Source organism: Anolis sagrei, chromosome 1 (assembly GCF_037176765.1).
Source record: "Anolis sagrei isolate rAnoSag1 chromosome 1, rAnoSag1.mat, whole genome shotgun sequence".
NCBI lineage: Eukaryota > Metazoa > Chordata > Lepidosauria > Squamata > Dactyloidae > Anolis > Anolis sagrei.
In genome coordinates this window covers 337,336,363-337,362,672 of record NC_090021.1, presented here as the reverse complement: position 1 = coordinate 337,362,672, position 26,310 = coordinate 337,336,363, and the positions used below count along the sequence as shown (strand labels likewise).

General features: G+C 45.3%; 1 protein-coding gene across 1 annotated transcript in view; it reads left to right on the top strand.

Moving 5' to 3' along the window:
• The window catches only part of SAMD4A (sterile alpha motif domain containing 4A), a 152,933-nt gene that overhangs the window by 90,333 nt on the left and 36,290 nt on the right, over nt 1–26,310 (top strand). The window contains exons 3-6 of the mRNA XM_067463099.1: nt 5,049–5,312; nt 11,609–11,718; nt 13,877–13,963; nt 22,408–22,705. Of these exons, the coding sequence (XP_067319200.1) occupies nt 5,049–5,312; nt 11,609–11,718; nt 13,877–13,963; nt 22,408–22,705 (759 nt within the window). The remainder of the gene's footprint in view (nt 1–5,048; nt 5,313–11,608; nt 11,719–13,876; nt 13,964–22,407; nt 22,706–26,310) is intronic.

Below are 26,310 nucleotides of genomic sequence, written 5' to 3'. Positions count from 1 at the left end.
TCTTTTATTGGTGAACAATAAACAGAAACTTGTTTTGTCTTCAAAAGGTTAAACAAATGCTTCCAGGCTTTTGTGCAACTGGTGGCTTCTAACTGTTACTTTACTCTAAAGGAAAATCCCTTTCCAAACTTCTCCCAGGCTAACTGTGATCCTAAACCTAACTGATGTGGATCCACTACCGGGCTGAACTGCGTCTCAAAACTGAGTGGACTTACCAGTAGGCCTGTAGTCACTTAGCTGGAGTTCTTGATGTTTAAAGCTGTTATTCCCTCCGAAATTCCTCGGGACTATAAGGCTGTTTTCCTAGGTACCTTTGGGGATCTTTAGATGCTCTTAAGACTGTTCTCCCCCGGGAAGTCTTAAGGGTTGAAGCCTTTGTACAGGAGAAAGTCTGTATACGTCCTGTACATTGACTTTCCTTGCTGAGACTGACTGAAAATGGCTCCCTTCCCTTCTCAATTGTCCTGAACAGGGAGCGGAACCAAACTTAACGATGATTGCCCTATAACTGCAAACTTTAACAGGAAGCCACCCTTCTACAGAAACCCAAGCCTTGGGCTGCAAGCAAACACTTAATACAAGGCAAATAAAGTGGGAGCTTCTGGTACAGCTATACCAGCACACTGTGGCTCAGATGATTCACTGGAACTTATGCCACAAGTATCACCTGTCAGCAGTAAAGAATTGGTGGGATCATAAACCCGCAAAGGACGTGGAAAATGAACATGCAAAAACACTGTGGGACTTTCGAATCCAGACTGACAAAGTTTTGGAACACAATACACCAGACATCATGATGTTGGAAAAGAAAAAAGTCTGGATTATTGATGTCACCATACCGGGTGACAGTCGCATTGAGGAAAAACAACAGGAAAAACTCAGCCGCTATCAAGACCTCAAAATCGAACTGCAAAGACTCTGGCATCAACCAGTATAGGTGGTCCCAGTGGTCACTGGCGCACTGGGTGCCGTGCCAAAAGATCTCAGCTGGCATTTGGAAACAATAAACATCGACAAAATCACAATCTGTCAACTGCAAAAGGCCACCTGACTTGGATCTGCGCGCATTATCCAAAAATACATCATGCAGTCCTAGACGCTTGGGAAGTGTTCGATCCAGCATATAGATCTTGTTTGCTGTGACATACTGTGTTTTTGTGTCAACAGCAACAACAGCAACAATAATTTATTTATTTATCATGTCAGCATCAACCAGACAATAATAATAATAATAATAATAATAATAATAATAATAATAATAGAAGCCCAGAATAATATGGAAATTAATTATTTCTAGATTTTGCTTTTAATTGATGGAACCAACTTGGCTTATATTTTCAGATATTCACGCGCCAACATGGCATCCACACTTCTTTCACACATGTATCTTTCCAACATGGCACTTGGCCATCTGCAGTTTTGATCCGCGTTATCCCTCTTAATTATTTTTAGCAATTGAAAACAGTTGTCTGCCCAATTTATAATTATTGGCAGTGGGTTTGTACCTAGTTGGAATATTGTCATTGAAAGTGATCGCTTTGCCTGCCTAGTGATTGGCTCTCCGAGGAGACCAGACAGACGGTCCACTTGGTGTTTTGGGTACGGTTTTAGCCTCCTGTTTTGATATCTTATTTATCTCCTGCAGAGAACGGTAAGCAGATTGCCATTCAAAAAAACAGTCTCTTCTCACATTGGTAGCTGTTGTCCCTTATATCACATCCAAAGAAGAGCTGTTAGGAAAACAGAAAGAAACTGAGCAATCGTGCGCTCCTCACCAGTTGGCAGCCACAGCGCTGAAATGATAATGGGATTTGGGGAGCTGTTGTTGTTGTTTGCAATGGTACTTGCCCAATTCTGTGAAAATTAGCGCTACGGCTTGTTTACAAGCAACACAACTCATTGCCAGTGCTTGAAACATGCACAGTGGAGTATCATTCTTAGAAATTACTTAATTTTACTGTGGTTGGAAGTAGGAGTATCGTGGAAGGATGTGCATCGCAGAGGCATCTTCTATCCAACAACAGGAATTGCCTGGCACACTTTGAGGGTGCATCTATATTGTAGAATTAATGTAGTTTGACACCACTTTAACTGCCATGGCTTAATGGAATCCTGGGAGTTGTAGTTTGACAAGGTCTTAAGCATTCCCTGCCCTATAGAGCTGGGGTCTTGGCATCATTTAAGCCAGTGGTTCTCAACCTTCCTCATGCCACGACCCCTTGATATAGTTCCTCATGGTGTGGTGACCCTCAACCATAACGTTATTTTTGTTGCTACTTCGTAACTGTCATTTTGCTACAGTTATGAATTGTAATGTAAATATCTGATATGCAGGATGTATTTTCATCCACTGGACCAAATTTGGCACAAATACCAGATACACTCAAACTTGAATAATGATGGGTTTGGAGGGCAATAGACCTTGACATTTGGGAATTGTAGTTGCTGGGATTTATAAGTAAAGGTAAAAATTTTCCCCTGACATTAAGTCCCAGTCATGTCCGACTCTAAGGGGTGGTTCTCATTTCCATTTCTAAGCTGAAGAGCCGGTGTTGTCCATAGACACCTCTGAGGTCATGTGGCCAGCATGACTGCAAGGAGCGCCGTTACCTCACATTTGCATGTTTTTGAACTGCTAGGTTGGCAGAAGCTGGGGCTGACAGTGGAATGTCACGCTGCTCCCCAGATTCGAACCTGTGACGTTTCAGTCAACAAGTTTTAGCAGCTCAACAGTTTGACCAACTGTGCCACTGGGGGCTCCGGGATTTATAGTTCACCTACAATCAAAAAGCAATCAAGGAGCAAAACTCAAACAATGATGGATCTGGACTAAATGATAGAATTGGGCCAAACTTTCCACACAGAACTCCCATGACCAACAGAAATACTGTGTTTTCTGATGGTCTTTGGTGACCCCTCTGACACCCCCTAGCGACCCCCACAGGGGTCCCCCCCCAGGTTGAGAAACACTGATTTGAGCTGTCATCGCTCAATAGTACACTGGACAAAACCCAAAGTGGTATAGCCTTAATGTCCAAATACTAGTCCAACATTAACCCAACTAATCCACTGTTGTTGTTTTTTATTATTTATTTATTTGCATTATTTCTATCCCACCCATATCAGCCCGAAGGCGACTCAAGGCGGCATATACAGTCGGCACAATTCGATGTTGTTGTTGTTGTTGTTGTCCTGCTTTTTCCTCTCTAAAAAGAGACCCAAAGTGGCTCATCCTCCAGCTGGGGATATCTAGCTTGGAGAAGAAAAGGTCAAGAGGGGACATGAGAGACATTTGAAAGGAGGTCACGTTGAGGAGGAATGGGCCAGGCTTGTTTTCTGCTACTCTGGAGACTAGGACACAAAGCAATGGGTTTAAATTGCAGGAAAACAGACTCCACTTCACTGTTAGGGGGGAAAAAAAACTTCTTGGAAAATGCTACCTGGGAGTTCAATGCAGTCTCATTCTCTGGATGTTTTTGAACAGAAGCTGGAAGGCCATCTGTCAGGAGTGTTTAGATTGTCCCTTTCGTGCATGGCAGAAGAGTGTTTGATTGGAATTTTTTTGATGTGGACTCAAACAATGATGGTGAACTATAAATCCCAGCAACGACAACTCCCAAACGTCAAGGTCTATTTCCCCCAAACTCCACCAGTGTTCAAATTTGGGCATATTGACTATCCCTGCCAAGTTTGGTCCATATCCATCATTGTTTGAGTCCACAGTGCTCTCTGGATGTAGGTGAACTACAACTCCAAAACTCAAGGTCAACGCCCACCAAACCCATCCAATATTTTCTGTTGGTCATGGGAGTTCTATGTATTGTCAAAAGCATGGGAGTTCTGTGTGCCAGGTTTGGTTCAATTTCATCATTGGTGTTCAGGGTGCTCTCTGATTGTAGGTGAACTATAAATCCCAAATGACAAAATCACCCCCAACCCCACCGGTATTCAAATATGGGTGTATCAAGTATTGTACCAAATGTGGTCCACTGAATGTAAATACATCCTGCATATCATATACTTACTTACTTTACTTAGGTGATCCCTCGTAGTCCGAGGACGATGGTCCTCCAAGTTCGGTGTCCTGGAGGTGGGTTTGTAGGTGGCTGTGGAGCCCTATTCTTGCTCTGCATCTTTTTCCGCAGTGAGGGCATTGGTTTCCAAGTGGGAGGCGATCTCGGTCGGGGTTGGCTTGACGCACCTTCCTCTTGGCACGTTTCTCTCTTTCACCCTCCATTCGTGCCTCTTCAAATTCTGTAGCATTGCTGGTTGCAGCTGACCTCCAGCTGGAGCGCTCAAGAGCCAAGGCTTCCCAGTTCTCAGTGTCTATGTCAGAGTTTTTAAGGTTGGCTTTGAGTCCATCTTTCAATCTCTTTTCCTGTCCACCAACGTTCCGTTTTCCGTTCTTGAGTTCAGAGTAGAGCAACTGCTTTGGGAGATGGTGGTTGGGCATCCGGACAACGTGGCCGGTCCAGCGGAGTTGATGGCGGAGATGCTGGTGGTCTTTGCTTCTTCCAGCATGCTGACGTTTGTCTTCCTGTCTTCTCAAGAGATTTGCAGGGTTTTCCGGAGGCAGCACTGATGGAATTGTTCCAGGAATTGCATGTGACGTCTGTAGACAGTCCACGTTTCGCAGGCATATAGCAGGGTTGGGAGGATAATAGCTTTATAGACAAGCACCTTGGCATCCCTACGGATATCCCGGTCCTCAAACACTCTCTGCTGCACTCGCAGAGCTCAGACGGTGTTGTATTTCGGTGTCGATGTTGACTTTGGTGGAGAGGTGGCTGCCTTGGCTACCTTGGCATATCAGATATTTACATTGCGATTCATAACAGTAGCAAAATTACAGTTCTGAAGTAGCAACGAAAATAATTTTATGGTTGAAGGTCACCACAACATGAGGAACTGTGTTAAGGGGTCGTGGCATTAGGAAGGTTGGGAAACACTGCCATAGATGCACCCACCTGCCAAGTGTTTAGGAAGCAGAGGGCAAAGGGATGCCTTGTTTTTAATATAATGTTTGTGTCCCACCTTTGTTGTTCCAGTTCTCTCGAGCCAGACCCACCACAGCCCCTTGAAGCGGTCTGTGTCCCTGACCCCGCCCATGACCGTCCCCAACCAACCTCTTGGGCACGGATGGATGTCTCATGAGGACTTGCGAGCGAGAGGACCGCCCAGCCTCCCCTCCGACCATGCCCCCCTGTCTCCTCAAAGCAGCATCGCCTCCTCGGGAAGCGGTGGGAGCGAGCACTTAGAAGACCAGACCTCCGCCCGTAACACATTCCAGGAAGAAGGGAGTGGAATGAAAGGTGAGTGGAAAGATGTGCCCGTGCTCTCCCCTCTTCCTCCTCCTCTTCTTCTCTTCCTCTTCTTCATACTTGTTCAATAGCGCACACACGAGTTCACTAGGACATCCTGTGGCTGTCTGACGCATGCATAAGTGGAAGTCTGGTGCATGATGCTATTCTAGGATGCATCAATGGAAGAATAGTGTCTCGAACTGGGGTTCTCAAACTTTTCCAGCTGTGGAGCCCTTTTTGAAGCAAAAGTTTCTCATGGAGCCCCAAGACATGGTGATAGATAGATAGATAGACAGACAGACAGACAGACAGAGTGTGTGTGTGTGTGTATCTACATCTATCTATCTATCTATCTATCTATATGTCAGGCATGGGCTGGGCCAGTGGCAGATGGATGGAGAGTAATTCACACAGCTCAATCCCCTTCTGCCATGCAGGAAAAGCACAATCAAAGCATCCCCAACAGATGGCCACCCAGCCTTTGTAATAATAATAATAATAGGAGCAACCCCAGGGCTCATCCAGTCCAACCCCTCTCTGCCATTATTTATTTATTTATTTACAGTATTTATATTCCTCCATTCTCACCCCGCAGGGGACTCAGGGCAGATCACAATGCACATATACATGGCAAACATTCAATGCCATAGACACACAACATATATAGACAAGAGACGCAGAGGCTATTTAACTTTCCAGCTTCATGAGGGTATGCTTTTTGAATTCCGGCCTCTGGGGGAGCTGTCGCTTCACCATCCACTTGTGACACCTATGGAAGTACTTCCTCATTCTTTTGCACGCTGGAGAGTTTTTATGGCGTCGTAAATTAGTTTAATTAGCCTCCCCACATAAGCGATACCTAAATTTCTTACTGGACAGATGCAACTGTCTTTCGGGCTGCAAAGGTCAACAGCAAGCTAGACAAATGGCCGGAAACTCAGTCCGACCTGGGCTGGCTTTGAACTCATGACCTCTCAGTCATTAATGATTTAATACAGCTGACTCCCAACCAGCTGAGCCACAACCCGTTCAAAGCACCTTCAACAGATGGCCACCCAGCCTTTGTAGTAATAATAATAATAGGAGCAACTCCAGGGGCTATCCAGTCCAGACCCCCTTCTGCCTTCATTCAGCTGGATGTATTTTCATTCACTGGACTACATTTGGCACAAATACTCGATACGCCCATATTAGAATACAGGTGGGGTTGGGGGATTGATTTTGTCATTTGGGAGTTGTAGTTGCTGGGATTTATAGTTCACCTACAATCAAAGAGCATTCTGAACCCCACCAACGATGGAATTGAACCAAACTTGGCACACAGAACTCTCATGACACACAGAAAATTCGGGAAGGGTTTGGTGGGCATTGACCTTGAGTTTTGGAGTTGTAGTCCACCTACATCCAGAGAGCACTGTGGACTCAAACAATGATGGATCTGGATCAAACTTGGCACAATACTCAATATGCCCAAATGTGAACACTGGTGGAGTTTGGGGGAAAAATAGACTTAATATTTGGGAGTTGTTGTTGCTGGGATTTAGAGTTCACCTACAATCAAAGAGCATTCTGACCCCCCCCCCCCCCAATGACAGAATTGGGCCAAACTTCCCACACAGAACCCCCAGGACCAACAGAAAATACTGTGTTTTCTGATAGTCTTTGGCGAACACTCTCACACCCCCTCGTGACGTTTCCAGGGGTCCAGACCCCCAGGTTGAGAAAAACCGCTCTAGAGATTTCCAGAGACAACATAGAATAGAATAGCTTTATTGTTATTGTACTATTGCACAACGAAATTACATGCTTTCCCCAGCACACATCACAATACAACACACCCATCCCTCCACACTCCCACCACCACCACACATTATATATATAATAACATTTTAATTAAATCTGCAAATAGTCAAAGCCACAAAACTGTGTTGGCTAGACAACAAACTCCCAGGAAAGTGCACAAAAGAAACCACAGTGCTCTGTGGTTTTGTGTCATCACAATCTGGGCCTCAAACTGGTTCCTAGAAAGAAAACCCTGTGGAAATCTGCACAGTGAAACTACTTTATTCAGCACAGGTTTGAAACTGATTTTAGTGGTCAGTGTAGATGCGCAGGTCCTCCATTGTGATTCTGTGGTGACAGCCTAGATAGTTGTGGATAAATGGCACTCTACACACCTTCGTAGAAGCATTCAAGAAGCTCGGCCTGTCATTAAACATTGAGAAAACCAAAGTGCTCTTCCAGCAGTCACCGACCAATCCCTCTCCAATGCCAGCCTCTGCTTAAAAGCTTCCAAAGAAGGAACCTCCACCACACTCTGGGGCAGAGAGTTCCACTGCTGAACGCCGTTCACAGTTAGGAAGTTCTTCCTCATGTTCAGATGGAATCTCTCTACCAAAGTCAACATTCACACCGAAATACAACACCGCCTGAGCTCTGCGAGTGCAGCATTTTTCCAAACGAAGCAGAGAGTGTTTGAGGACCGGGACATCCCTAGGGAGACCAAGGTGTTTGTTTATAAAGCTATTGTCCTCCCAATCCTGCTATATGCCTGCGAAACGTGCACTGTGTACAGACGTCACATGCAACTCCTGCAACGATTCCATCAGCGCTGCCTCCGGAAAATCCTGCAAATCTCTTGGGAAGACAGGCGGACAACTGTCAGTGTGCTGGAAGAAGCAAAGACCACCAGCATTGAAGCGATGGTCCTCCACCATCAACTCCGCTGGACTGGCCATGTTGTCTGGATGCCTGACCACCGTCTCCCAAAGCAGTTGCTCTACTCTGAACTTAAGAACGGAAAACGTAATGTTGGTGGGCAGGAAAAGAGATTTAAAGATCAGCTCAAAGCCAACCTTAAAATCTCTGGCATAGACACTGGGAACTGGGAAGCGCTGGCCTGTGAGCGCTCCAGCTGCAGGTCAGCTGTGACCAGCAGTGCTGCAGAATTTGAAGAAGCACGAATGGAGGTCAAAAGAGAGAAACGTGCCAAGAGGAAGGCGTGTCAAGCCAACCCCGACCGGGACCGCCTTTCACCTGGAAACCAATGCCCTCACTGCGGGAGAAGATGCAGGCCAAGAATAGGGCTCCACAGTCACCTATGGACCCACTGCCAAGATATTACACTCGGAGAACCATCGTCCTTGGACTATGAGTGATCGCCTAAGTAAGTAAATAAGTTGTGGATAAATGGAAGCTAGAGCAAAATAAGTGTGTAAATAGGGAATATATTATACTGACTATATCAGCCCCACAGCGGAAGATGAAGCTGGGATGAGCCATGAAACTGAGCAGAAGGCAGCAGACAACAACAATAACTTTGGGTTGCTGTAGGTTTTTCGGGCTGTATGGCCACGTTCCACAAGCATTCTCTCCTGATGTTTCACCCACATCTATGGCAGGCATTCTGAGAATGCCTGCCATAGATGCCAGCAAAACGTCAGTATTTGAGCAGCAGGTTGGACTACTAGATGGCCATAGCCCATGCCTGTGATTTCTGACTCAGTTACACTAAGGTAAAGGTTTTCCCCTGATGTTAAGTCCAGTTGTGTCCGACTCTGGGGGTTGGTGCTCATCTCCATTTCTAAGCTGAAGAGCCAGTGTTGTCCGTAGACGCCTCCAAGGTCATGTGGCGAGCATGACCGCATGGAGCACTGTTACCTTCCCGCTGGAGCAGTACTCCTGATCTACTCACATTTGCATCTTTTCGAACTGCTAGGTTGGTAGAAGGTGAGGCTGACAGTGGAAACTCACACCACTCCCCGGATTCCGACCTGCGATCTTTCGGTCAACAAGTTTAGCAGCTCAGTAGTTTATCCCACTGTGCCACATGACACAATTTTTGTTCCTGGGTTATAAATGCCATTTCCTAATTGATTCTATCATAAAAACCTGGAAAAGGTTTATTAAGCTTCAAAAACGTTGTTTTTTGTGGGACACCCTGCAACAAATCAGGATCTAAGTTTTCCATGAATATCTCATCAAGTCTCAACGAATTCAACCTATGTATTGTCGAAGGCTTTCATGGCCAGAATCACTGGGTTGTTGTAGGTTTTTTCAGGCTATATGGCCATGGTCTAGAGGCATTCTCTCCTGACGTTTCGCCTGCATCTATGGCAAGCATCCTCAGAGGTAGTGAGGTCTGTTGGAACTAGGAAAAAGGGTTTATATATCTGTGGAATGACCAGCGTGGGACAAAGGACTCTTGTCTTCTGGAGCTAGGTGTGAATGTTTCAACTGATCACCTTCATTAGCATTTGATTGCCTGGCAGTGCCTGGAGCAATCTTTTGTTGAGAGGTAATCAGATGTCCTTGTTTGTTTCCTCTCTGTTGTTGTGCTGTTCTAATTTTAGAGTTTTTTTTAATACTGGTAGCCAGATTTTGTTCATTTTCATGGTTTCCTCCTTTCTGTTGAAATTGTCCACATGTTTGTGGATTTCAGTGGCTTCTCCGTGTAATCTGACATGGTGGTTGTGAGAGTGGTCCAGCATTTCTGTGTTCTCAAATAATATGTTGTGTCCAGGTTGGTTCATCAGGTGCTCTGCTATGGCTGATTTCTCTGGTTGAAGTAGTCTGCAGTGCCTTTCATGTTCCTTGATTCGTGTTTGGGTGCAGCACAACAACAGAGAGAAAATGCCTTTAGAACATGGCCATATAGCCCGAAAAAACCTACAAGAACCCAATTCAACCTAGGTTGTGGCAGCCACAAAAACAATGTTTCTGGAGTAGAACAACTACTTTCAAAGTAAGTACTGCACAATTAAACAGGAAACAACACTTTCAAACCAGGAACAGATAATTTTCCAAAAAAAAATCTTGCTCTTGCCTTCCAAAGGTTGGTTCAGCTGAGTTTTGCTTCCAGAGCCTCATCATCCAAGAGATCCTTGGATCGAGGCCCACCATTGACACATACGGTACTTTGGCATGAAAATACCCAGAACTTTATTTAGTAGGACAGTCAGGAAGTCATTTATTCATATGAGCAGTTGTTTTACATAGTTTACTGTTGTGATCATAAAATTAAAAATACTAAAGTGGGGGAACAGACAGGCCAGGCTTGCAATGTTCGAAACGATGTTCTGTGTGTATTTGAGACTAGTTAGGAACTTTTGTGCATCAGAAAGTACTTTATATACTCAAGTATAAGCCTAGTTTTTCAGCCCTTTTTTAGGGTGAAAAAGTCCCCCTCGGCTTATACTCGAGTCAAGGTTATTTATTATTTTTCTGTGTTATTATTATTCTTTTTATTACATTTATTATTTTGCTCTATTAGAATCATAGAGTTGGAAGAGACCTCATGGGCCATCCAGTCCAACCCCATTCTGCCAAGAAGCAGGAATATTGCATTCAAATCACCCCTGACAGACACTGGTGGAGTTTGGGGAAAATAGACTTGACATTTGGGAGTTGTAGTTGTTGGAATTTATAGTTCACCTACAGAACTCCCATGACCAACATAAAATATTGGAAGGGTTTTATGGTCATTGGCCTTGGATGATAGAATCATAGAATCATAGAATCAAAGAGTTGGAAGAGACCTCCTGGGCCATCCAGTCCAACCCCATTCTGCCAAAAAGCAGGAAAATTGCATTCAAATCACCCCTGACAAATGGCCATCCAGCCTCTGCTTAAAAGCTTCCAAAGAAGGAGCCTCCACCACACTCCGGGGCAGAGAGTTCCACTGCTGAACGGCTCTCGCAGTCAGGAAGTTCTTCCTCATGTTCAGATGGAATCTCCTCTCTTGTAGTTTGAAGCCATTGTTCCATTGCGTCCTAGTCTCCAAGGAAGCAGAAAACAAGCTTGCTCCCTCCTCCCTGTGGCTTCCTCTCACATATTTATACATGGCTATCATATCTCCTCTCAGCCTTCTCTTCTTCAGGCTAAACATGCCCAGTTCCCTAAGCCGCTCCTCATAGGGCTTGTTCTCCAGACCCTTGATCATTTTAGTCGCCCTCCTCTGGACACATTCCAGCTTGTCAATATCTCTCTTGAATTGGCCATCCAACCTCTGTTTAAAAGCTTCCAAAGAAGGAGCCTCCACCACACTCTGGGGCAGAGAGTTCCACTGCTGAACAGCTCTCACAACACTATAATCTATTGGTCTTTTATGATTTCATAGCTGGTTCTTAGGCAAGAGATCCTCACAGGTGTTTTTGCCAGATCTTTCCTTTCAAAGAGAGCCTACAGCGCCTCGGATTCATTGGCGGTCTCCCATCGAAGTACTAACCAGGGCTGACCTTGCTTAGCTTCCAGGATCGGAGAGGATAATAATATTTTATGTTCTTTTTTGTTGCTTCCACTTGTAGATGTTCCTGCCTGGCTCAAAAGTCTGCGCCTCCACAAATACGCTGCCCTTTTCTCCCAGATGACCTACGACGAAATGATGGCCCTCACCGAGTGTCAGCTCGAGGCTCAAGTGAGTTAATGCTAACTGCTAAGGGTTGCTTTGGCCATAGAAGACAGAGTTTGGAAAAGTAACTTTTCTGAACAGCTACTTCCAGAAAACCACCACTATTTTATTTATTTATTTATTTATTTATTGTGTCATCAGCAACCAGACCATTGTGTTACATTTCTAACAGAACAAAACAAACAAACAGATATAAAAAAACACAAATCGTGCAATTTTGGTAGTTGATTAAATGTCCTTTGACCAGTATCTGGCCACTTGGAGTGCCTCTGGTGTTGCTGCAAGGAGGTCCTCCCTTGTGCACGTGGCAGGGCTCAGGTTGCATTGCAACAGGTGGTCAGTGGTTTGCTCTTCTCCACACTCGCATGTCGTGGATTCCACTTTGTGGCCCCATTTCTGAAGGTTGGCTCTGCATCTCGTGGTGCCAGAGCACAGTCTGTTCAGCGCCTTCCAAGTCGCCCAGTCTTCTGTGTGCCCAGGGGGGAGACTCTCATTTGGTATCACCCACGGATTGAGGTGCTGGGTTTGAGCCTGCCACTTTTGAACTCTCGCTTGCTGAGGTGTTCCAGCGAGTGTCTCTGTAGTTCTAAGAAAACTATTTCTTGATTTAAGTCATTGACGTGCTGGCTGATACCGAAACAAGGGATGAGCTGGAGATGTCTCTGCCTTGGTCCTTTCACTATTGGCTGCTACCTCCCAGCGGATGTCAGGTGGTGCAATACCGGCTAGACAGTGTAATTTCTCCAGTGGTGTAGGGCGCAGGCACCCCGTGATAATGCGGCATGTCTCATTGAGAGCCACATCCACTGTTTTAGTGTGGTGAGATGTGTTTCACACTGGGTATGCATACTCAGCAGCAGAGTAGCATAGCGCAAGAGCGGTTGTCTTCACTGTGTCTGGTTGTGATCCCCAGGTTGTGCCAGTCAGCTTTCGTATGATATTGTTTCTAGCACCCACTTTTTGCTTGATGTTCAGACAGTGCTTCTTGTACCCCCACTGAAAAATAACTTATTCTAAAACACAAAGCTAGTTGCACCCATTTACAGATATATAAACCTCATTCGTTTAGTTTGCAACAGACCCCTCAACCTCTGAGGATGCCTGCCATAGATGTAGGGTTTGTTTTTTTTTTGTGTCAGAAACTGCAAGTCGCTTCTGGTGTGAGAGAATTGGCTGTCAGCAAGGACGTTGCCAAGGGGATGCCTGGATATTTTTTGATGTTTTACCATCCTTGTGGGAGGCTTCTCTCATGTCCCAGCATGAGGAGCTGGAGCTGACAGAGGGAGCTCATCCACGCTCTCCCCCGACTCGAACCTGCGACCTGTCGGTCTTCAGTCCTGCTGGCACAGGAGTTTAACCCACTGCGCCACCGGGGCTCTGATAGATGTAGGTGAAACATCAGGAGAAAATGCTTCTGGAAAATGGTCAGACAGCCTAGAAAACTCACAACAACCCAATAATAATTATTATATTTCTTACTCTTCTCACGGCTCACAACATCTCACAGCACAGTCAAAACACACATACTTTGCAAAAATTCTATAAACACACATATTAACACGCTTTTCTATAAAATACATATTAAATACATAGGACAGGCTTCCAAAGTGTTGTGTGGTTTTGTCTCATTAAGTTACCTGGCTTGTGGATCATTTTAACTGGGGGGGGGGGGGGGTATGTTCATAGAATCATATAATCAAAGAGTTGGAAGAGACCTCATGGGCCATCCAGTCCAACCCCATTCTGCCAAGAAGCGGGAATATTGCATTCAAATCACCCCTGACAGATGGCCATCCAGCCTCTGCTTAAAAGCTTCCAAGGAAGGAGCCTCCACCACACTCCGGGGCAGAGAGTTCCACTGCTGAACGGCTCTCACAGTCAGGAAGTTCTTCCTCATGTTCAGATGGAATCTCCTTTCTTGTAGTTTGAAGCCATTGTTCCGCGTCCTAGTCTCCAGGGAAGCAGAAAACAAGCTTGCTCCCTCCTCCCTGTGGCTTCCTCTCACATATTTACACATGGCTATCATATCTCCTCTCAGCCTTCTCTTCTTCAGGCTAAACATGCCCAGTTCCCTAAGCCGCTCCTCGTAGGGCTTGTTCTTTCAATCTAAAATGTTTATAATATTGCATTGATATCTATGTTGATTTTTGTATTGCCATTGCAGAACGTTACCAAAGGCGCAAGGCACAAAATCGTGATCAGTATCCAAAAGCTAAAAGAGAGGCAGAACCTCCTCAAGTCCCTGGAACGGGTGAGTTGGTTTGAAAGTGTGATTTCTTACTCTGTCCTTACTCTGAAAGTAGTTGTTCTACTCCAGAAACTTTGCTTTCTGTTGCTACCACAAACTCGGTTGAGACTGAATGGGATATTCATTGAAAAATTATATCAAAATGTGCTGCAGGATGATGTCCCTCTTGTAGAAACAAAGTTTTGGTAGTTTGATAAGTCGTTCCCATGTTTTTATGATAGAATTCATTAATAAATGACATTTCTAACCCAGGAACAAAAATCGTATTACATTATAATAATAATTATTATGATTACTATTATTATTTCAAAACTCGTAATTTTGATCCTCAGACTTTTCTCGATGTATATGTGTGTACATCTTATCTATGGCTCCTGTCGTACACCTGAGCAGGAAAACATGTGACCTTAAACATCACACCTGCTTGGTAAAATCAGCAAGCAGTTTGTAGGCAAAGCAGTAAAAAATAGCAAAAACAGAAAAAAAAAATCTTAATATATGAAATAGTCTATAAGCTTCAGAGGTAAACAAGATCCATGGCAAAGGACTCTTGTCTGCTGGAGCTAGGTGTGAATGTTTCAACTGACCACCTTGATTAGCATTTGATTCCCTGGCAGTGCCTGGGGGAATCTTTTGTTGAGAGGTGATTAGATGTCTTTGTTTGTTTCCTCTCTGTTGTTCTGCTGTTGTAATTTTAGAGTTTTTTTAATACTGGTAGCCAGATTTTGTTCATTTTCATGGTTTCCTCCTTTCTGTTGAAATTGTCCATATGCTTGTGGATTTCAATGGCTTCTCTGTGTAGTCTGGCATGGTGGTTGTGAGAGTGGTCCAGCATTTCTGTGTTCTCAAATAATATGCTGTGTCCAGGTTGGTTCATCAAGGTGGTCAGTTGAAACATTCACACCTAGCTCCAGCGGACAAGAGTCCTTTGTCCCACCCTGGTCATTCCACAGATATATAAACCCTTTTTCCAAGTTCCAACAGACCTCACTACCTCTGAGGATGCTTGTCATAGATGCAGGCGAAACGTCAGGAGAAATGCCTCTAGAACATGGCCATATAGCCTGAAAAAACCTACAACAACCTAGTGATTCCGGCCATGAAAGCCTTTGACAATTTCAACCCATTACGAAAAGTAAGCATTTGCAGTATAGTTGATTTTGCCCAGGGGCACTCTTGGGGCACTCTTGAGGCGCTCTTGGGTGGGGTGGGGGGGGGGGGAATAGACCTTGGAATATGCGAGTTGTAGTTACTGGGATATATAGTTCACCTACAGTCAAAGAGCATTCTGAACTCCACCAATGATGGAATTGAACCAAATATGGCAAACAGAACTCTCATGACGAACAGAAAATATATATCAGTGATTGGTTGGGGGGGGGGGGGGTGGGCAAAATACTGTTTATTGTCGAAGGCTTTCATGGCCGGAATCACTGGGTTGTTGTAGGGGTTTTTTTCGGGCTGTATGGCCATGGTCTAGAGGCATTCTCTCCTGACGTTTCGCCTGCATCTGCGGCAAGCATCCTCAGAGGTAGTGAGGATCCTCACTACCTCTGAGGATGCTTGCCATAGATGCAGGCGAAACGGCAGGAGAGAATGCCTCTAGACCATGGCTATACAGCCCGAAAAAACCTACAACAACCCAAAATCTGGCTACCAGTATTAAAAAACTCTAAAATTACAACAGCAAAACAACAGAGGCACAGATTAACACCTCCCAGGAAGAGATTTTCCCAGGCTCAGGCAGGCCTTCAAATGCTAATGAAGGTGATCAGTTGAAACATTCACACCTAGCTCCAGCAGGGAAGAGCTCCTTGCCCCGCCCCAGCCATTCCACAGATATATAAACCCATTGTCCTAATTCCAACAGACCTCACTACCTCTGAGGATGCTTGCCATAGATGCAGGTGAAACGTCAGGAGAGAATGCCTCTAGACCATGGCCATACAGCCCGAAAAAACCTACAACAAACCAAAATATTGTTTGCAGTTGTTCTGACAAAAGTGGCGAAGGGTCCCTCCCAGGAATGTGGCCTTGTGAATCTTCTTGAGACAGTTCAGTCCTCTTTTCTGAACTTAACTCATGCCCAAGCAAACCCTCATCCCCAGGCCCATCATCAGGAATATCATCCCCATTCTCAGCATGAACATCATTCCCATCATGAACATCAACATGAACATCAGGCACAATCACAGGCTGACATACAACAGCTCATAACAGAATCCATAATTCCAGTCCCCAAATCAGCCCTTGATTTATACAAGAGCTCAGCTTAAGCATTAGTACTTACTTACTTAGGCGATCCCTCGTTGGACGAGTAAGATGCTCTTCCTTGATGACTATTTTTGTGGGTTTGTAGGTGGCTGTGGAGCCCTATTCTTGACCCACATCTTCTCCCACAGTGAAGGCATTGGTTTCCAGGTGGAAGGCAGTCCCGGTCAGGGTTGGCTTGACACGTCTTCCTCCTGGCACGTTTCTCTCTTTCACCCTCCACTCGTGCCTCCTCGAATTCTGCAGCACTGCTGGTCACAACTGACCTCCAGCTGGAGCACTCAAGGGCCAGGGCTCCCCAGTTCTCAGTGTCTATGCCAGAGTTTTTATGGTTGGCTTTGAGGCCATCTTTGAATCTCTTTTCCTGTCCACCAACGTTCCGTTTTCCGTTCTTAAGTTCAGAGTAGAGCAACTGCTTTGGGAGACGGTAGTCAGGCATCCGGACAATGTGGCCGGTCCAGCGGAGTTGATGGCGGTGGACCATCGCTTCAATGCTGGTGGTCTTTGCTTCTTCCAGCACACTGACGTTTGTCCGCTTGTCTTCCCAAGATATTTGCAGGATTTTCCGGAGGCAGCGCTGATGGAATCGTTCCAGGAGTTGCATGTGACGTCTGTAGACAGTCCACGTCTCACAGGCATAGAGCAGGGTTGGGAGGAGAATAGCTTTATAGACAAGCCCCTTGGTCTCCCTACGGATGTCCCGGTCCTCAAACACTCTCTGCTTCATTCGGGAAAATGCTGCACTTGCAGAACTCAGCCGGTGTTGTATTTCGGTGTCGATGTTGACTTTGGTAGAGAGGTGGCTGCCAAGGGAGCGGAAATGGTCAACATTTTCTAATGTTACACCATTAAGTTGCATCTCTGGCACTGGGGAGGGGATGGCTGGTGACTGCTGGCACAGCACTTTGGTTTTCTCGATGTTCAGTGACAGGCCAAGCTTCATGTATGCTTCTGCGAAGGTGTTTAGAGTGGCTTGTAGATCTTCTTCTGAATGCGCACAGACGACGTTGTCATCAGCATACTGGAGTTCTATAACAGATGTTGTTGTAACCTTGGTTTTGGCTTTCGGTCTGCTGAGGTTAAACAGCTTGCCATCTATCCGATAGATGATTTCCACTCCGGTGAGAGGCTTCCCGTCAACAAGCATTAGTATATACCAGGCATGGGCAAACTTGGGCCTTCCAGGTGTTTGGACTCCAACTCCCAGCATTGCATATACCAGCCCAAGTTTGCCCATGCCTGGTATATGCAATATTCCAGGCATTGAAGTGGATGCTTTTGTGTACAGGTGGCAAACCCATCCACCTCTGTTTGGATCTCTTTCAGTCACTCTGCAGTTTGCCGGTGTTTGTTTACTCTGCTCATTTATATTACAACAAGGCTGTGTTTAGGAAACCAGCTGGAGGTAATGCAGGTGTAATACATCTCTCTCGGCATTCATATTAGCTTCTGAAAGGCCAAGGAGCAACCCGCAGGTTTTTATATATGATTTCTGAGCAATTCTGTACCTTTCCTTTTCTCAACTCTGAGTCTGAAATATCGAATTGTTTATTTACTTGGTTTTCAGGAACACGCTGTCACAACCATGAGCTGGCTGGAGCATGTATTATCTATGTAAAAATGCTCTGTGCATAATGAGTACCTTAAAAACCAAAGAACCAATGAACGATATTACACCAAATTTGGCAACAAAACGTCTCACAACACAAGGAGTGACCATCACTCAAAAAATTATGATTTTGTCATGTGGTTGCAGGGATTTATAGTTCACCTACAATCAAAGAGCATTCTGAACTCCATCAACGATGGAATTGTACCAAACTTGGCACACAGAACTCCCATGACCAACAGAAAATACTGCAAGGCTTTGGTGGGCATTGATCTTGAGTTTGGGAGTTGTAGTTCACCTACATCTAGAGATCACTGTGAACTCAAACAATGATGGAGCTGGACCAAACTTGATACAAGCACTCAATATGGCTAAATATGAACACAGATGGAGTTTGGGGGAAATAGACCTTGACATTTGGGAGTTGTAGCTGCTGGGATTTATAGTTCACCTTATAGAGCATTCTGAATCACACTGACAATAGAATTGGACCAAACTTGGCACACAGTTCTCCCATGACCAACAGAAAATACTGGAAGGGTTTGGTGGGCAGTGTCCTTTGGTTTTGGAGTTGTAGTTCACCTATATCCAGAGATCACTGTGGACTCAAACAATGATGGATCTGGACCAAACTCTACACAAATACTCAATATGCCCAAATGTGAACACTAGTGGAGTTTGGGGAAAATAGAATCTTGACATTTGGGAGTTGTAGTTGCTGGGATTTATAGTTCACCTACAATCACAGAGCATTCTGAACCCCACCAATGATAGAACTGGGCCAAACCTCCCACACAGAACGCCCATGAGGGCTACAGCAACGTGTGGCAGGGGACGGCTAGTTCTATATAAATAAAAATGTAATGTTTGTTTGTGGGATTAACATAACTCAAAAACCACTGGACGTATTGACACCAAATTTGGACACGATGCATGTATCAGGCCAACAAGTGACCATCAATCATAAAAACACTGAAAAACACAGCAGAAGGGACTTAAAAAGCCAAAAATATATATAATACATTACAACACATGTGCAAAACCACATATATACACATATACACAAATACGTACACACAAATATACACATACATACACACACAAGACACATATATATAGACTGCACCACAGCAACACGTGGCAGAAGGCGGCTAGTGTACAATAAATATGTTTAGTTGAGAATATGCTTTAATGGATTTTACCTGTGAATTTTGAACATTGTTGTTCAATTCTGTTTTAATGTTTGCATATTTGTATATATATTAAATTGTGTAGTCATGCTTTTAATGTGGGTTAAACCGCTGAGCTGCTGAACTTGGTGACCAAAACGTTGGCAGTTTGAATCCAGGGAGCAGGGTGAGCTCCCTCTGTTAGCCCCAGCTTCTGCCAACTTAGCAGTGTGGAAACGCAAATATGAATAGATGAAGATGCTTCTGTTGAAAGGCCACATGACCTTGGAGGTGCCTATGGACAACGCCGGCTCTTTGTCTTAGAAATGGAGATGCGCAGCAACCCCCAGAGTCAAACACAACTAGACTTAATGTCAGGGGAAATCTTTACCTGCAAATATGAGTAGATGAATTGGTACTGCTTTTGCTGGAAGGTAACGGAGCTCCATGCAGCCATGTGGCCACATGACCTTGGAGGTGTCTATGGACAACGCTGGCTCTTTGCCTTAGAAATGGAGATGCGCAGCAACCCCCAGAGTCAAACACGACTAGACTTAATGTCAGGGGGAACCTTTACTTGCAAATATGAGTAGATGAATAGGTACTTCTTTTGCTGGAAGGTAACAGAGCTCCATACAGTCATGTGGCCACATGACCTTGGAGGTGTCTATGGACAACGCCGGCTCTGTGCCTTAGAAATGGAGATGTGCAGCAACCCCCAGAGTCAAACACAGCTAGACTTAATGTCAGGGGGAATCTTTACCTGCAAATATGAGTAGATGAATAGGTACTGCTTCTGCTGGAAGGTAACAGAACTCCATGCAGTAATGTGGCCACATGACTTTGGAGGTGTCTACGAACAATGCCGGCTCTTCAGCTTAGAAATGGAGATGAGCACCATTCCCAAGAGTTGGAGGCAACTAGATTTAAACATTTACCTTTACGCTTTACTTTTAATGTAAGGCGCTTTGTGGCCCCTTCTATGCAGCTGAATAAAATTGAGATTGGGTTGTTGTAGGTTTTTCCGGGTTATATGGCCATGTTCTGGAGGCATTTTCTCGTGATGTTTCACCTGCAACCCTGCATCTATGGCAAGCATCCTCAGAGGTAGTGAGGATGCTTGCCATAGATGCAGGCGAAACGTCAGAAGAAAATGCCTCCAGAACATGGCCATATAACCCGGAAAAACCTACAACAACCCAGTGGTTCCGGCCATGGAAGCCTTCAACAAAATTGAGATTATCTGCTCTGAACTGGATTATATGGCAGTCTAGACTCAGATAATCCAGTTCAACGCCGATAATTTGGATTATCTGCCTTGATATGCTGAATTATATGGCAGTGTCGAAAGGCCCTGAGTCTCCTTCAGGAAAGATAAAGCAGAGTATAAATAAACATAAGCACAAACAACAACAACAACAACAATATATGAACCAGGCTTAGTATGGATTAGGGTGGATGTCAGGACACAGACGCCTTAAAGGGCCAGACTCAGAACTAGTTCCAAAGTAAAGTTTATTAAGCAAAGATAAAGAGCTCAGATACACTTAAATCAGTGTCTCTGGCCAAACCCAAAAGCAGAAACCAGTCTTGGTTCAAAAGAGTTAACTGAAGCAATAATCCGGATTATCTGGAGAGAAGAACCGGATTAAAACAAAGCACTCCGCAAGTTTCCCAAAGTAGCACAGCAAATACACAGTTAACAAACACAAGGGCCACAGAAAGCGTAGTCAAACGAAATCTGAAGGTCGAAGCAAGCTGAATTCAAAGTAGCAAAGTCCCAAAGTCCACGTAGTCAGCGTGGTAGTCAAACCGGTCCAAAGTCAAGGAAAGGAGAAGTCAGCACTCACGGGAATTCAAGCCGAGTCGAAAACACACACAAATGGAAGCTGTAACCTGTAGATCCAGGACCCAATACCAACACGAAATAGGCAGCGACAAGAATCCAATGCACAATCCAACACTTTGCCTTCTGCAAGGATTCCCATTTCAGAGCCTACTTTTATCTTACACATCATCATCAGAAGATGAGCTGGCCTCCACCCCATCATTATCCCTTGCAGCTGTTTTTGATTCCACGCGTGAACTCCTATTCCTATCCCTCCAACTTCTCCATCTTCTGTCAAGACTTAGGTCCCCCCGAGATTCAGCCATATTCCCCGATTGCCAATCCTCATTACCAGAAAACCTCACAAATGTATCACTGGACATTGGCTCCGCACATACAGCTTGTACCTCTTTTACCTGAGTCCAGTCCAATGTGTTATCTCCTTCTTCATCACTCTCTAACCTAGTGGTTCTCAACCTTTCTAATGCTGCGACACCTTTGTACAGTTCCTCACATTGTGGTGACCCCCAACCATAACATTTTCATTGCTACTTCGGAACTGTAATTTTGCTACTGTTATGAATTTTAATGTAAATATCTGATATGCAGAATGTATTTTCAAATCCCAAATACCCAATATGCCCAAATTTGAATACTGGTGGGGTTGGGGGATTGATTTTGTCATTTGGGAGCTGTAGTGGCTGGGATTTATAGTTTACCTACAATCAAAGAGCATTCTGAACTCCACCAATGATGAAATTGAACCAAACTTGGCACACAGAACTCCGTTGACCAAGAGAAAATACTGGGAGGATCTGGTGGACATTGACCTAGAGTTTTGAAGTTGTAGTTCACCTACATCCAGAGAGCACTGTGGACTCAAACAATGATGGATCTGGACCAAACTTGGCACGAATACTCAATATGCTGAAATGTGAACACTGGAGGAGTTTGAGAAAAATAGACCTTAACATTTGGGTTTTGTAGTTGCTGGGATTTATAGTTCACCTACAATGGAATAACATTCTGAACCCCACCAATGATAGAATTGGACCAAACTTCCCACGCAGAACCCATGACCAACAGAAAATACTATGTTTTCTGATTGTCTTTGGTGACCCCTCTGACACCCCCTCACGACCCCCACAGGGGTCCCGACCCCCAGGTTGAGAACACTGCTCTAACCCATCACCCCCAAAGAAACCCAAGAATGACTCCTCATCTGTGGGTGCATTAAGTATCTCCCGGATCCTCTTCCTTTGTTGCTCCTCATCAGACTCCTGCTCCCAAGTAGTCCTTTTCCTTCCCTGAGACCACTACAACAGTGGAACCATGACTTCTCCATATCAGGATACTACACTCCTATTGATGCAACCTACACTCATATTCGCTTTTTTAGCTGCTGCATGATGGTGTTGGCTCATTTTCAATCTTTCATGTGTACTGTTTGCATGCCAGACGGCATCCTATAGCTATGCATTTAATCCTTATTGCTTAAGTGTGGTACTGTTGGAATCCATGAGTTAGTTTTGGTTCAGCTCTGCATTATGTGTTGTCCTCAACCCCGCAGGACATCCTTGAAGGGGGCAACCTCCGCATCCCTCTCCAGGAGCTCCACCAAATGATCCTCACCCCGATCAAAGCCTACTCTTCTCGGACCTCGGCGGGGGACGGACACGGCCGGGACCCGGAGCCCCGCCGCCCCACGTCTCTGATCGTCTCTGACGGCCATGGGCCCGACTGCAAGGACTCCGCTTCCGGGGGGCTGCACCACCACTCGCACCTGCCGGGCTGCGAGGGCGAATCCGGAGGCATCCCTCTGGCCGAAGGAGACATCCCGGGGCAGTTCACGAAGGTGATGGGGAAAGGTGAGTAGTCTGCTTTCCTATTCAATCTCTGATGCAAAAACTTTGACTGATGTTGGGAAGAAGCTATGCTTCCTTGTCATCTTTTTCCCTGTAGTAGGCCTACTACAGGGGAAACCAGCTGATCCCTAATCCATCTAAAACACAGACATGTGCCTTTCATCTCAAGAACAGAGAAGCATCCCGAGCTCTGAAGATCACCTGGGAAGGAATCCCACTGGAGCATTGAAGCTCACCCAAATACCTGGGAGTCACTCTGGACCGTGCTCTTAACTACAAGAAGCACTGCCTGAACATCAAGCAAAAAGTGGGTGCCAGAAACAATATCATACGAAAGCTGACTGGCACAACCTGGGGATCACAACCAGACACAGTGAAGACACCTGCCCTTGCGCTATGCTACTCTGCTGCTGAGTATGCATGCCCATTGTGGAACACATCTCACCACACTAAAACAGTGGATGTGGCTCTTAATGAGACATGCCGCATTATCACGGGGTGCCTGCGCCCTACAGCACTGGAGAAATTACACTGCTTAGCCGGTATTGCACCACCTGACATCCGCCGGGAAGTAGCAGCCAATAGTGAAAGGACCAAGGCAGAGACATCTCCAGCTCATCCCCTGTTTGGGTATCAGCCAGCACATCAACGACTTAAATCTAGACATAGTTTTCTAATATCTACAAAGACACTCACTGGAACACCTCAGCAAGCGAGAGTCCAAAAGTGGCAGGCTCAAACCCAGAAGCTCAAGCAATTGCTGATACCAAATGAGAGACTCCCTCCTGGGCACACAGAGGACTGGGCGACTTGGAAGGCACTGAACAGAGTGCGCATTGGCACCACGAGATGCAGAGCCAACCTTAAGAAATGGGGCTACAAAGTGGAATCCTCGACATGCGAGTGTGGAGAGGAGCAAACCACTGACCACCTGCTGCAATGCAACCTGAGCTCTGTCACATGCACAATGGAGGACTTTCTTGCAGCAACACCGGAAGCACTCCAAGTGGCCAGATACTGGTCAAAGGACATTTAACCAACTACCAAACTCACAAGCTTTGTATTTTTCTGTTTGTAATATAATGAGCTGGTTGCTCTGACATGATAAATAAATAAATCTTTTTCCCAGCATGCATTTACACCAGGCATGAGCCAATTTTGGCCCTCCTCCAGGTGTTTTGGACTCCTGACTCCACCATTCCTAATGGATGGTTGTCAGAATGGGCCAACATTTCTGTGGTCTCAAATAATATTCTTTGTCCAGGTTGGTTCATCGAATGCTCTGCTATGGCTGACTTCTCTGGTTGTCCACAAGTCTGTATAGGGATGTCTGACTTGGCCATGGTGGTCCATACTCTGGTTACATCCCAGATAGACTACTGCAACACACTCTTCGTGGGGTTGCCTCTGAAGACGGTTCGGAAACCTCAGCTAGTCCAACACTTGGCAGCCAAGTTGCTCACGGGAGTGGGCCACAGGGAGCATACAACTCCCTTGCTACACCAGCTCCACCGGCTGCCTATTAGCTTCCAGGCTCAATTCCAAGTGCTGTTGCTCACCTATAAAACCCTAAACGGCTCCAGCCCAATTTACCTGTCCAAACGTATCTCCCCCTACAAACTGATCATTCAGGGAGGCCCTGCTCTTGGTCCCACTGCCATCGCAGTCACGTTTGATGGGGACAAAAGACAGGGCCTTCTCCGTGGTGGCCCCACTCCATCCTGACCTTCCGGAAGAAGCTTAAATCCTGGTCATGGGATCAGATGTTCACAGAATAGTTTGTTTACTGGGAAAGACAAGGTCTATTGGACTGGTTTGGATGCCGATTTTAATTCTGGTAATTTTAATCTGGCGAGCGGGTTCTTAATGTATATTTAGAATTATTTTAATTTTGTGGATGTATTTATTATGTGTTTTGTATGATTTTTGGCATTGAATTGTTGCCTGTTTGGAAGCAGTTCTGAGTCCCTCCGTGGAGGTCAAGAAGGACGGGGTATACATGCAACCCAGTGATTCCAGCCCTCACATAGCATGCCCATTATCTCCCCAAGAAGTATGGCCCAAAGATTAGATTTCCGATGTGTGGACTGCATATCGAATCCGTATCTATGTCTGAGCAAACAACTCCCATCATCCATACTAGCTGGAGTTAATGGGAATCTATATAAACAAAAATGTAATGTTCATTTGTGGTATTCACAGAACTGAAAATCCACTGAAGGATTTGACACCAAATGTGGACCCAAGACACCTAACAACCCAATGTATGTCCTTCACTCAAAAAAATTGATTTTGTCATTTGGGAGTTGTAGTTGCTGGGATTTATAGTTCATCTACAATCAAAGAGAATTCTGAACCCCACCAACGATGGAATTGAACCAAACTTGGCGCACAGTTCTCCCATGACCAACAGAAAATACTGGAAGGGTTTGGTGGGCAGTGTCCTTCGTTTTTGGAGTTGTAGTTCACCTACATCCAGAGAGCACTGTGGACTCAAACAATGATGCATCTGGACCAAACTCTACATGAATACTCAATATGCCCAAATGTGAACACTGGTGGAGTTTGGGGAAAATGGAATCTTGACAATCAGGAGTTGTAGTTGCTGGGATTTGTAGTTCACCTACAATCACAGAGCATTCTGAACCCCACCAGCGATAGAATTGGGCCAAACCTCCCACACAGAACCCCCATGACGACCAGAGTGGGCCACAGCAACGCGTGGCAGGGGACGGCTAGTTATATATAAGCAAAAAACATCTGGATGGGACCAAGTTGGAAGAAAGTCTGGTGTAAATTTATTTATTTATTTATTTACTTTATTTATATACCACCTTTCTCAGCCCTCAGGCGACTCAAAGCGGTGAGTCGCCTAAACAGACCTAAAGCTTAATTTCCGTAGGACGTTGGACCTTGGCAATTAAAATGGGTGAGGATGCATTAATTCCACAACTCGTGGACAACAAGTTAAACATGAGCCAACAATGTGATGTGGCGGCAAAAAAAGCCAATGGGATTTTGGCCTGCATCAAGAGGAGCCTAGTGTCTAGATCCAGGGAAGTCATGCTCCCCATGCTCTATTCTGCTTTGGTTAGACCACATCTGGAATATTGTGTCCAATTCTGGGCACCACAATTCAAGAGAGATATTGACAAGCTGGAATGTGTCCAGAGGAGGGCGACTAAAATGATCAAGGGTCTGGAGAACAAGCCCTATGAGGAGCGGCTTAAAGAGCTGGGCATGTTTAGCCTGAAGAAGAGAAGGCTGAGAGGGGATATGATAGCCATGTATAAATATGTGAGAGGAAGCCACAGGGAGGAGGGAGCAAGCTTGTTTTCTGCTTCCCTGGAGACTAGGACGTGGAACAATGGCTTCAAACTACAAGAGAGGAGATTCCATCTGAACATTAGGAAGAACTTCCTGACTGTGAGAGCCGTTCAGCAGTGGAACTCTCTGCCCCGGAGTGTGGTGGAGGCTCCTTCTTTGGAAGCTTTTAAGCAGAGGCTGGATGGCCATTTGTCAGGGGTGATTTGAATGCAATATTCCTGCTTCTTGGCAGAATGGGGTTGGACTGGATGGCCCATGAGGTCTCTTCCAACTCTTTGATT